General features: G+C 40.6%; 1 protein-coding gene across 1 annotated transcript in view; it reads right to left on the bottom strand.

The window, feature by feature from the left end:
- Positions 1-1,072: 1,072 nt before the first annotated feature.
- The window catches only part of galnt18b (UDP-N-acetyl-alpha-D-galactosamine:polypeptide N-acetylgalactosaminyltransferase 18b), a 94,776-nt gene continuing 83,117 nt past the window's right edge, over positions 1,073-12,731 (bottom strand). Inside the window, exons 10-11 of the mRNA XM_018752378.1 lie at positions 10,797-10,961; positions 1,073-1,841 (exon numbers count right to left, since the gene is read on the bottom strand). Of these exons, the coding sequence (XP_018607894.1) occupies positions 1,695-1,841; positions 10,797-10,961 (312 nt within the window). The 3' untranslated portion in view covers positions 1,073-1,694. The remainder of the gene's footprint in view (positions 1,842-10,796; positions 10,962-12,731) is intronic.

The raw sequence follows: 12,731 nt of genomic DNA, 5'->3' as shown, positions 1-12,731 counted from the left end.
TTCCGTGCCAATTAAAATGTCCTTGTGTTTTGTTTGTGTAGACACGGAGCCAAATGTAACTCTGAAATTCCAGTTTGACTCCAGAGAGAAATATATACGATATTTTGCACTCTAATGCAAAAAGATGTTTTGATAGTAGTTCCATGTTTCTGTAATATCAGTACTGTTTGAACCTTTAATGTGTCAGAGCAGACAGAAAGGGTAGCTCCAAATATATTTCATTACTCTGCTTTTGCAGGTTATGAAAGCTTTGAAAGTGGAATTACATACATATTTCATGACGAGCAATCCATGGCCTGGAATAAATGTAGATTTTAATGAGGTACGACATGTCGAAAATATCGTTTGCTGCTCGCTCTCATGCTCTGGTTTGCTGCAGAATTAAAAGGATTCATGGCAGGTTTGACACTTTTTTCTCAAGTATTCTGCTGTCTTGTGAAACTGCAAATAAGCATCAAAAGTTTTGTTTAAAAAAAAAAAAATAAAGTGCCTTTACTTAAACATATTTAAGCCGTTCAGGAAACATCCAAGAGTACAGCTGCAATGTCTCTTTCAATGTATTTACTTGCTGCTAAAAGTCTTAAGTACAGTATCACCTGCTTTGCACCTTCTCCAACAATTTCCAGCTGAAAGACTCGGGTCCAAACCGGTGCTCCAGCTGGAGACCCCCGAGCAAAATATCAAAATATACTGACCCTGAACTGAGAGAGCAAAAATTACCCAGCTGTATACAGTAGATGAGTAAATCACTGTAAGGAGGGAGCTTGCTTTGAAGAAGTATGTCAAATAAATGATTAAATAATGACAGAGGTTTCCATTAGCTTCAGATATGCAAGAACATTTTGGTTTCCAGCTATTCCTGTTTTAAAAGAGCATGAAACTACATTGGTATTGCGACCAGATCAAAGCACACCAAGCAATATGCATTTGTTACTGCTATAACATTTTTTTTAAAACTTTTGTTCCTAGTAAAGCCCACTAAATCATTCTGAAACTTAAAAATGTATAATCCTGGAAAAATACCGTTAACTTTCCATGTAATGTGATTTGAGAAAATAAAATAGGTTCTTTACTCCATGAACAAGGTTGTTCAAAATGCTCCTGAAGTCTACATGCACCGACTCTGTTCATAACCTTTATTAGCAGAAATAACACACGCGCATGTGTATTTACCATCGGTACGTTTACTGTGAGATATAAATATTCATGATATTAACATTTAGAAAATAGTTTCAAATCTTCAGTCAGTTATATTCCAACATATATATCTATACTCCAGTTCAGCTTGATTTCCTTATGTTCTCAACCTACAAACCTGAGACACTAGAAAATTAAATACAGTAGGATACACTTCAGATGCATGCTACACAGTAGCAAAAAAGTTACATGAGTGTATTGGGTCCATTAAAACATTCAAGTCAACATAAGAGGGCACAAAATATACTGAAAGAAAACCTAATCTTTCGAGCTGCGATGTGTAAATTGAACACGGTGGCTTAGTCACACGCACAAAAACCTCAAAAAAAGTGCTCCCCGACGACTGTAGGACGTCATCAGAAAAAACAGAGGGAAACCACAGTGCCCGAAGAGTCGTCTTTGATTTCACGCACTTCTCATCTATTGTCTAAAAAAAAGCTTAAAAAGGAGGGAAAAAAAGCCAGGATTCAGAATGGCTCTATGAGGTCCAGGTTCCATCATAAGGAGCTGCCAGGCAGCAGGTTGGTGATTGTCCACGTTTGGCCAGAGCACTTCTGGAGTGCCAGCTGGTAACCAAACTCGTTGTCACCGCTTTCCACAAGCTCAAGGCATCGCTTTGACTTCCGGTTCTGGATGGCACCTCCCTGAAAAGCATAAAGGTTAAATTAAATGTTATTTAAACTGTTCTTATAAGTTGACGGATGCATTTCGGCTGCATGCCTTCATCAGCGTGACTGTCATTGGTACAGTCTGGAGTGCAATACTTCATCCTTGTCACCTTTCGACCTTTTACATCCCCCATTCTAACAGCTACTGCTGTGCACACCACAACCCAGTTGAGCTTTAAACATATTCATTAACAGCAACTCTGGTAGGTAATTTAAAAGATATTTAAGGTATGCAAGAACAGATACTTTGCTTCCAGCATCTTATACCCCAAAGCTCAAAGCTGGCGGTGGGGGTGCGGGCAGAATACATATAGAGTTAGAGGTTTTACTTTCAAAAAGTCATTAACATAATTTAATCAGCTCTAACCTGAATAGTCAGACTACCCCCAAATGGAAACCAAATTGAGGCATTTTTATCACAAAGAAAACAGCCGCGATTAGACTTTATTTCCCTGTCGATTTTGTGTGAAATTAACTTCTGCAGGTTTTAGCTAACCAAATAGTATAGTTAAAAGATGTAAGCTCAAAACAGAAAGTCCAAGGCACTCTTCAAAACGGAACAAAAAGGCCAAAATGGTATATATCACGGAATAACCCATCTAATTATCATCCAGTCTTCTTCATAGTGCAGAGCTTGTAGTGACTCAGTAAGAGCATATCCAGCGGGGCCGTAAATCGAACAGGTAAACAAGTTGCGATTCATCATTACTTACAACAGGGGGCAGCCTGGAAATAACTCCAACGCTGTTGACAAACTAAAGACGAATCATAAATAAAACAACAAAGCAGGGTCTTTTCACGAATTAGGGTCGCAATGGATTTCGGTGAACATCTTTGCAACATTTAACGACACGATCGCGTTTCGTTTACCCTGACCATACATGTTTAGCTACGTCGCTCTACGTTCTACTCATTTCATGGACTTCTTCTCCAGATCCATTTATTTGTTTCGATTCACTTCACCGAGTGAAAAAACCCAACTTACGTTATGATTTCTCATTATTTAAAAAGCAGTTTATCTAACAAAGCAATTAATTTATGTAATCTGCTAAAGGGTACAACAGCAGTGTCCTCCAGCAACTCAAACCAGCAAACTTTCTTCAAGCCTCCCCTACTGTACACTCCCACCGAGAAGGAAACGCAGTCAGGCTACAACAAAGATTCCAGAGCATCTCCAGTCAAAATGTACCGCATAAGGACATATTAAGATGCTTTGGAGCCTCTTAAATGACACTTTTCCTCCTAATCAAATACAAGGATCCCAACAATGTATTCTGTCATTATGCCTTTCTCATCCACTTATCAAGAACGTGTAAAATTAACTCACTGAAACTGAAGTGCCACGCGCAGGCAGATTTCCAAATCACTTAATGAAGTTCCCCCCCGACATTAATTTAGTTATACACACAGTGGATCATTTTACACACACTTACACATTTAATCGCTTAATTACAGCGCACACTAATTTTGTGCACATAGCTCCATTCTGGAACTTTTCTGGACCTACTGTAAATGCACAGCATCAATTCATCTTTACCAACATCTCACCCCGGTGATTCTTCTAGAGATCAGGATGTTTGCAATGACCCGTAATTTGGTGACGGTGGAAATTCCAGCTTCCTCGCATTGTTGTTAAGACAGCTGCCTGCTGTTTGCCAGTGCCTTTCCAATATGTCACTTTCCTTTGGTAGTTTTCCTTTACATTTGCATCTATTTATTTGGCAGATGCTTTTCCATCGCTGCAGGCATTCACAAAGTACGGTAACTTACTCTATAGCATCATTTTTGTCCTCAAACATTACACAAATAGCTGTGTATAGAACTGACAAGGAATGATTTTTTTTTTATTTTACCTGTATTTTAACCAATAGTGTAATGAAAGTTAATGGAGTAGTGAGGAGACCATGAGAGAAATGTGTCTGAAAGATTTTTGAGACCATTCTTTAAAGTGACTATATGCAGAGTTCTGTTTGGAACATGAAGAACCTGATGATGAGGCCTCACATCTCTCGGGTCTGAGCCTCCACAACTGTAGAGGCTCTCAGCTCAGCAGCATGCAGCTTCTCTGTTTTCCTCAGCCTGCATCCCATTGCTTCAATAGCAATGTTATCCAGTGTTAACACACACACACACACACACACACACACACTTTCTGAACTGCTCGTCCCATTTGGGGTCGCGGGGAGCCAGAGCCTAACCTGGCAACACAGGGCGTAAGGCTAGAGGGGGAGGAGACACACCCAGGACAGGACACCAGTCTGTCGCAAAGCACCCCAAGCGGGACTCGAACTCCAGACCCACCGGAGAGCAAGATCCAGTCCAACCCACTGCGCCACTGCGCCCTCCAGTGTTAACATTCAGCTTTTTTTTTTTTTTTTCCCCAGTAGGAGCATACAGAGGAGGGGGGCGTGGTGGTGCGGCAGGTTCAGCCAGTGCCTGCTGTGTGGTGGGCCTGGGGTTCGAGCCCTGCTTGGGGACTGGCATCCCATCCTGGGTGTGTACCCTCCCCCTTCGACCTTCCGCCCTGTGTTGCCGGGTAAGGCTCCGGCTCGCTATGACCCGCACGAGACAAGCGGTTGTCGACGATGGATGGATGGATGGATGGATGGATGGATGGATGGAGCATACAGATGTATTGACAAGCCAGCAATGCTGCTCTAAATAGCACAAAGTACAAGGTACAGTTCTCCGGTTACAGTCAGCATTTTCAATACTGTAAGAGAACACAATAAATCTTTGGCACAATCTTTCAAAAAACTCAAATTTGAGAGGTCTCTTGTCATCACTGCTGCCAGGTTGGCTTTGGGAATCACTGGAATTAAAAAAGGCAAGGTTGAAGAGGGTGGTTTGGGCTCCTGCCTCTGGATGTGAAGGTCACAGGTTAAAATCCAGGTACTGCTGTAACGTCCTTGAGCAAGGTACTTACTTTAAAATTGCTTCAGTAAAAACTACCCAGCTGTATAAATAGGAAAATCATAGCAAGCTGCTTTGAGGAAATGTGTCAGCAAAATAAACAAATGTTTTTTTGCTGGGCACACACCTTACCCAGCTGCAATCAAAACTATCTCCCTCTTTCAGCCAGAATAAACTAGAGTCAAGTTAAGGATGTGATTGAAGGTCATTGGGCTCAAATGTGGGCTCTGAACTAGTGTGAGATGGGGGTGCTCAGCGGAGGTGAGTGAGGCCACGCGCCTATGGTACTTAACATTATGACCAAAAAAATTACATTTTCACAGCGGTTCATCTAAGACAATTTCTATAGCAATCTTACGGCTCTCAAGTACTGATTTACGTGATCACATCCTCCATTATCTTGTTAACCCCCTACTCACAGCAATCATTTTACCGTGAACTATTCCATAAATCAAAGATGCAGAGAGCATTTTAAACCACAACTTGTAACCATACTCTCCTGAGATCTAACCATCCTTTTTTGTCCACTCTTAGGGCATCTGTTATTTAAGTGTCCTTCCAAAACTCTTCTACAATGCTGAGTGCTAAGGCACCTTATATTGCTCTGAATTGTCACAAACTCCTCTGACACACAACCATGACTTATATATGGGTAATAAAGGCACATTCTACAGCATTTTCTGCTTATTCATTATACACTGTACAGTTTGCCATGCCTGCAGTCCTACAGTTGCAGTGTATGCAGATGGTTTGCATGGAGACCAACAGCAAAGTTCATGAGGACTGGTACCCTGGATTCCTACTAGAAATCAATCCTGGGCAAAATCCTTTGAGGGAACATGAGGAATCAATCTGATTGTCTGCAGTTCTCCCGTTTCAGACAACGACATCAATTTTGATCTATTCAAACATGAGTTGCGGAAGAATAAGAGTCTTATTGGTTTTCCCTTTCATCTTAAGCTTGACAGTTAACAGATAAAATAGTCATTTAGAAGACCACTGCCAACAGTGCTCTTCATACACAGTGTTTAGCCAAAACACAAGTCACATGCATTTGTAAACATTAAATTCTACCATCACAGTGGTAGAGCACTTTAAAATAATTGCTAACATGTCAATTTGGTTTGTCTATCAATGGTTTACAAACAGAAAGGAAATTGTTTTACTGATATTAGCAAATTTACCATTGTTTTAAAAAGTAATAATATGCAAAATCTAAATGAAAGTGTTGCCAGTCCTCTTGAAAACATACTTTTTCTATACACGTTGGCACTTTTCCCCATATATGTGGGCACGTCTCTTGAATCCAGTTACAAAACTTAAATACGGTATTATTTGGCCAGAAACAGGTATTCATTGTACAATATCACAGCAAGTCCGTAAGACCACAGCCTGCGACTCTACCAAGAGAGCGACTTCCAGATTCATGGCAATTTCAGGATTCAGGGCCACACGCTAGGAGTGCTGGAGGTACATTTTCAGTCTGCAGTTTTCCTCTGCTGTGGATATCTCCAGATACAGACATGTTTTTCAGATGTATCATCAAAGTCAAAGTAGATTTTAATGTCATTTAATGTAATGCAATTACAAATGTATAAGTAACTGAATCAAATTCAGCAGTTGAATCATCAATATTTCATTCTAGAGGAAGCCACTGAATTTCTAAATAAGCTCCTGACTGTCGTCACTTTTTAGTTTTGCATGTACAGATGCCTTTGCAATGGAAAATTACATGCAGCACCCAGTTAATGTTGGGTTCCTCTAAAATGAATGTTGCATTTTAAGCTCAGTACTTCTTACCTTTTTAGGCTTTGAGATTAAATTAGGCCAGAGCAACTACCAAAGAAAAGAATGTGCAGAACCTGATTGTACACACACCCACACACATACACTGTCTGAAACCACTTGTCCGGAGTGGGGTCATGGCGAACAAGAGCCTAACCTGGCAACACAGGGCGCGAGGCTGGAGGGGGAGGGGACACACCCAGGATGGGAGGCCAGTCCATCACAAGGCACCCCAAGCAGGGCTCGAACCCCAGACCCACCAGAGAGCGGGACCCGGGCAAGCCCGCTTGCACCACTGCGCCCCGCGCCCCCCCAACCTGATTGTATCTCTATGGAAAAAAAAACAATTCTCAGACAACATTTGCATTATCAGTAATCATACTACAGGTGTTCCGTGAGTTACGACACACATGACTTACAATCATCCAGACTTATGAAAACCATCAAATTAACTTTATTATACTATTTCTGATTCCCAACGTTTGGTTGTAACATCTAGTCACAACCACTCTAGCTGCTGTATGTAAAACATTGGCAGGCAGCATATTTCTTATTGACTCAATCTGTGTGTCTACCATCGATTGCATTTTATTTCCAAGAATGTTTTACTTGCACAATTTTAAGATTCCCTTCAAATTACTTTTAATTTAGAATGGCAAGAGGTCAAAAAGTGAGTGTTGTGGTGGTGCTACAAAGAAAATGTGTAAGAAAACAGACTTAGAAATGAAAATGGAATAAATTCTGCTGCATGAAAATATTATAATACTGTAATGTATTTATATTATATATTAGTAGTATTATACTGTGAATAATGTATGGAATTAGTGAACAAATATAACAGCCCTGTTATACAATGCATGCATCTTAACAGCTTATATATCCTTATGGTTCGTATAGTACAGTACAGGGAATTTGAGATGATGAAGTTATGACAAAGTCATCAGGATGATTAGCAACATAGACTTGCGTCAATTTGGTTTCTGTTAAAAGCACGAAATGAGATAAATGAAGTGCTTGAAGTGCTCTTTCAGTGGAGAACCATCGTGAATGCTGATGAAGACATCCAGCTGAAATGCATCCGTGAAGTTACAAGAAATACAGGTGGTCCCTGATTTACGATGGTTCAACTTACGATTTTTCGACTTACAACGGTGAGCTGGCGATAGACATTCAGTAGAAACCACACTTAGATTTAGATTTTAGATTTTTTTTCCCGGACAAGAGATATGCGGTGGGATACTCTGTCGTGATGCTGGAAAGCGGCAGCGATCTGCATCTCCCAACGTGCCACTCGGTCGCTATACTGATACCCCCTGTATCTACGCTGTGTTTTGTGCATCCATCATGTGTACGAAACGCCCATCTGTGTCTCCTGCTACTGCTGGGAGGAAGAAGAGGAGGGCAATTACGCTTGAGTTTCTCCTCAAGAGTAATTGCCCAGCATGAAGGCAGCAAGCCCGTAATGGCCATCGTGCATATGCTAGGCCATGATGTTCGGTAGTTTAGGTGTATTAAACGCATTTTCGACTTACGATGGGTTTCGCAGAACGTAATCTCAACGTAAATCGGGAACCACCCGTATAACTATTTCGTTAAGCTCGTGTGTGCTCTTCCAGCTTTGCTTTCGATATCGATATTGACCATTGGGAAGCCTCACATCTCACCCATGCCTTTACCGTGTGGAGCGAAACATGAAAATTCCAAACTTGGTTTCAGCAGCACGGTACAATGCCCCTGTTGATGTTTGAGTGATGATGTCGTGTGCTGGGATTATACAGCTTGTCAGACTCGCCCCGAATGCTCACTCACGCAACCGTGTGTCACGCTGCAACCCCCTCAGGCCAACCCTCCCCAAAAGAAACTGTGATAAATCTAGAGACGTCCTCTCTCCAAGTCGACATATTCAATTACGCTCCGCTCCTCGGCGTTCCCCCAGTCCGACGAGCTTGTTAACATTCACCGAACCAGTCGTGTCTCTCTCAGCCTCCCGCATAAAATTATAATAACCCCTTTCGTCTGAAGAAACAACAGTGTTGTTTTAGTGAGAAAGTTCAGAGAAGCCAACTGAGGTTTGCGCACAGAGCTAAATGTGCAGCTCAGCCATTTAATTTGGCGCCGGCACACAGTTGCGCATGTTTAATATACAAGTATATGGCAATTAAAGAACTTAGCCGTGGGTTGAAACGTATTTATTTAAAATGCGAACTGCAATCCCTAAATGGATTTGTACTGATAAAGAGCGTGGGACGGTGTAACAGCAAAATGCAGCAAAACAATTATTTGTACCTCTTCTGCAAGCTCTGCTGAACGTAACCGTGCCCTGATATTGCCGGTAAACACTGCTCCCTTGGGGTCAAATGGCTGATATTTCGTAGAAATTCCTCATCATTAATTCACAGTTTCTGCTGTGTAAAAAGAGTCAAGCCCCCCTTTCCCCCTCCACCTTTTTTGAGCGAGATGAAGAAGAAGCTCTCAACAAGCACATGGTAAGCTCTCCCAGGTCTCGTAAAAGGAGGACACGGAAGGAGTGCGGCGTTCTAATGACACGGTGCACCCCTGAGCCGAACCGAGTCGAGGCGAGCAGTCCAGGAGCCCAATTACTATGCGATAATGGACCTAAATTTCACAGCGCCACATTACGGCGTGTAATTCAGGTTCCATTAGTACTCAGGCTCCAGCCACCATAGAGGCCCCAGATGCTCTGAGATCTTCACCCTCACAGCCAAAGCCTCTTGATGGCGACGCAGCAGAAATATTTCCATTTGGACGATGTGAGAAGTCACAGTGAAAAGCAAAAGAGCCACAATCAGGTCATGCGGGCCCATATCCAGGCAGCGGTGTACAAGAAATTCCCGTATGTATTGAAAAGTAAAGGCACCAACACACAAAGACCGTATTAGTGGCCTAATAAAAGTGAATTTACGTTCAGCTATGTGCCTGTTGTCAGGCTCTCGGAAAGCTGGGAAGCGGTTTAGAGAGCCATTCCACGTTTTCAGGCCTTCTCATTGCTTGGGAAAAGAGGCAAAAAATATTTTAATGTAAAGAATGGCATATAACTATTTTACATTAGAATGCACGACAATGTAATTTTAATCAATTAATTAATTAGTTAATTAATTAATATTTGTCATATACTATAGTGCACCCTCAGTTGAGGCAAAGCCCCTTGTGAATTTAGGCTCTCGTGGCACCCACCTGTACACCATATACAGTACGTATGATGGCATAATAGTAATGAAAGCGATGAACCTTATGCAGGGAAGTTGCTTGCCTGGCATGGAAATATCAGCCATAAAACCAGTGTCAGTGCATTACATGTTTGGAAAAAAGTATCTTAGTCTGTTATAAATAACATCAAGAGTTTTACATTTAATTGTACTGAGATGGACATTGGCAGAGGATGCAAAAAAAGATTAAAAAAAAAAGTACACACACACACATATATGTACACACACACATTGTTTATGTTTGGTACCCTTCTCTTTACACACTCGTGGACTACTGATCTCAGGCCAATGAACTGAATTCTCCTATAATTCTCTGAAGGCTCATAATTTCTTATTTTGACATTGCCCCCTATTAGAGTATGACTTAATGAGCAGTCATTAGTGTGTATTTACTGCCCACACCCCACATCACTGGATGTAGAATTATAATAATGAGGCAGCAGAGTTTTGGATGACACTCCCTGTTGGCACAGCAACCACGAATCAATTATTAATAACCACTTATCCAATCACGCAATCATCTTCAGCCAATTTTGAAAGGACAAGGGCACAAGGCAGTATAAACCCTTAACAGGATTCACAGATGTAGGGAACATACTGTATATATATATATATATATAATAGATAAAACACCATACTTTTCCCAAACCTTATTTTCTCATAATAAAGATTATCTGAAAGCCGCGCAAAAATTAAGATCTTGCATACATCCCAATACATCCCATTTTAAATGGATAGCATTGAAATTCCTCAATTCCTTCCTAAATGCATGTTATGTGTTATGTGCACTTTTTTGGTCATAAATGACATTCCAGCATGTAGGTAATGTACATTACAGCTTAATTAATAACAGGCAAAATGTATGAATCATTGCATATTTTCAAAGCTCTTCTTTTAGAGGAAATAATTGCTGCATATACTGTACAGTATATACAACAATATACTGTACTTGCCACATTTTTTCTATATCTTAGTAAGCTGTATCATCTGTGCCCCAGTTGCTTACCTGAGTGAAGAGCCAGTATAGCTTCATGCGTTTGGCCTTGGCGTAGCTGCACTCAATGAGCCGCGGCCTGCTGTTGACGTCTACCAGGCACTTGTTGTCATCATCATCGATGGTCGGGCTCAGGACGCCCACGTGTAACTGCTGCGTGGTCGTGTAGTACACGTTCTGGAACGAGAGGGCATGGAGCCGTTGAGCTCTGCGGTACGTTCTATAATGAAAGGTATTTTGTTGAATATACTGGTGTGATACTTCCTGCAGTAACAGGACATGGAGCCATTGAGCAGTACGAGTCATTCTGGATTGGAAGAGTATGGAATTGTTAAGTGGTACGGTATGTTCTGGAATGAAAGGTATTTAGGCGTAAAAGGGCTCTCATGTATCATTCCCTGGGACGTTGTGCTGGTACGATACACATCCTATAATGACAGCTCAAAGAACCATTAAGAACTACGGAACATTCTGGTTAATCCACATGAAACTAGGTGCTACAGTACTTTCCGGAATAAAATATCTTCCACAATAAGAGAACGTGGAACTGAATCATAACGCTGTTCTTGATTATTTAAAGCCAGCTGCCACCTTCATTACTCTCCCATATCCACCACCCCCCCAAAGGTTTCAAAGGAAAGAAGACTTCAAAGTTTTAATCTATCTATCTACTCTTTCTGATGCTGTTGTTCTGAAGGTTTCTACACAAAATTTCATTGCATTGCATACAATGAGAATAAAGTATCTTATGTTATCCTACAATAAAGGACTGCATATGGACTTCTTCAGTGCTACATGAATGAATGAATGAATGAATGAATGAATCCTAGAAGGAAGTTCATTTTGGTTGCAGCAGCATAAAATACACAACATACATATGTACCGGACGGCCTACATACATACAGTACATACAGTTCCCACACATATAAATAAGCAGGTAAAAAAGTAAATAAATAAGTGGACATACTGAAATAGAAGAGGTGGTGCAATACAATATCTGATATTTGAGACTGACTAGAATTTCATGCGCCGTACTGCACAACATTTGAAACCGTCTTTCGGTGTTTATTTCCGGTAGGTGACCTTTCTTCTGCTCGGCCATGTAGAGGAGGTTTCTTTAGTGTCTCCAGCCTGTTGTCGTCTCCAGCTCAGCAGACGCCAGAAAACGCGCAAACGTCAAAACGTCAATCAGCATGTCCACATTTCAAGACAAAACGACAGACCTTCGGGCATCACTAAAATAGGATGCAAACGATGTATTTCACTGTTTATGTATTCTCTTCCAACAGTTCACATGGAGAATTTTAAGGGCCCTCCAGCTAGTGTAGAAACTCAAGGCTGCGTTTATTAAGAGTCAACTCATTCGTGTATGTCAGCTCTGTCTAGACTAGTCGACTATGCTGACAGATGACTCTATATTTATTCACTGAAATGGAGCTGCAAATTTGCTCTTTCTTCCATTTGCATATTTTCAGCACTGCAACAAAATCTTGTATCTTTTATATATCTGCATCACCGTTGCAGTGTCTCTTCCTATTTTCTTTGGAAAGAATTTTCATTTGACTCACATTTTTTGGAAGGTTTGAAGATGTGAAGAAAATTTATCACAAGTACATTTTCATGAGACTGCTTTGTGCCACTATATATACAGTATATATGTATATACATATATGTGGAGAGAGAGAAAGAGCTTCTCAATAGAAGCAAGGCTGCATGCATATATATATACACACATACATAACACATATATACACATACTGTATATTATATATATATATATATATACATATACACATACTGTATATATATAACAATACACATATATGTATATGCGTATATATACTATACATGCACATATGTGTTGTTATATATAACATATATACGTATATATGTGTGTAATATATGTATAGATAAATATGTGTTAAATTCTAAAATATAAATCCCCAA

This window comes from Scleropages formosus, chromosome 11 (assembly GCF_900964775.1).
Source record: "Scleropages formosus chromosome 11, fSclFor1.1, whole genome shotgun sequence".
In the NCBI taxonomy this organism is placed as follows: Eukaryota; Metazoa; Chordata; class Actinopteri; order Osteoglossiformes; family Osteoglossidae; genus Scleropages; species Scleropages formosus.
Note: the sequence above shows the minus strand (reverse complement) of the source record. Positions and strands in the feature narration are given on the sequence as shown.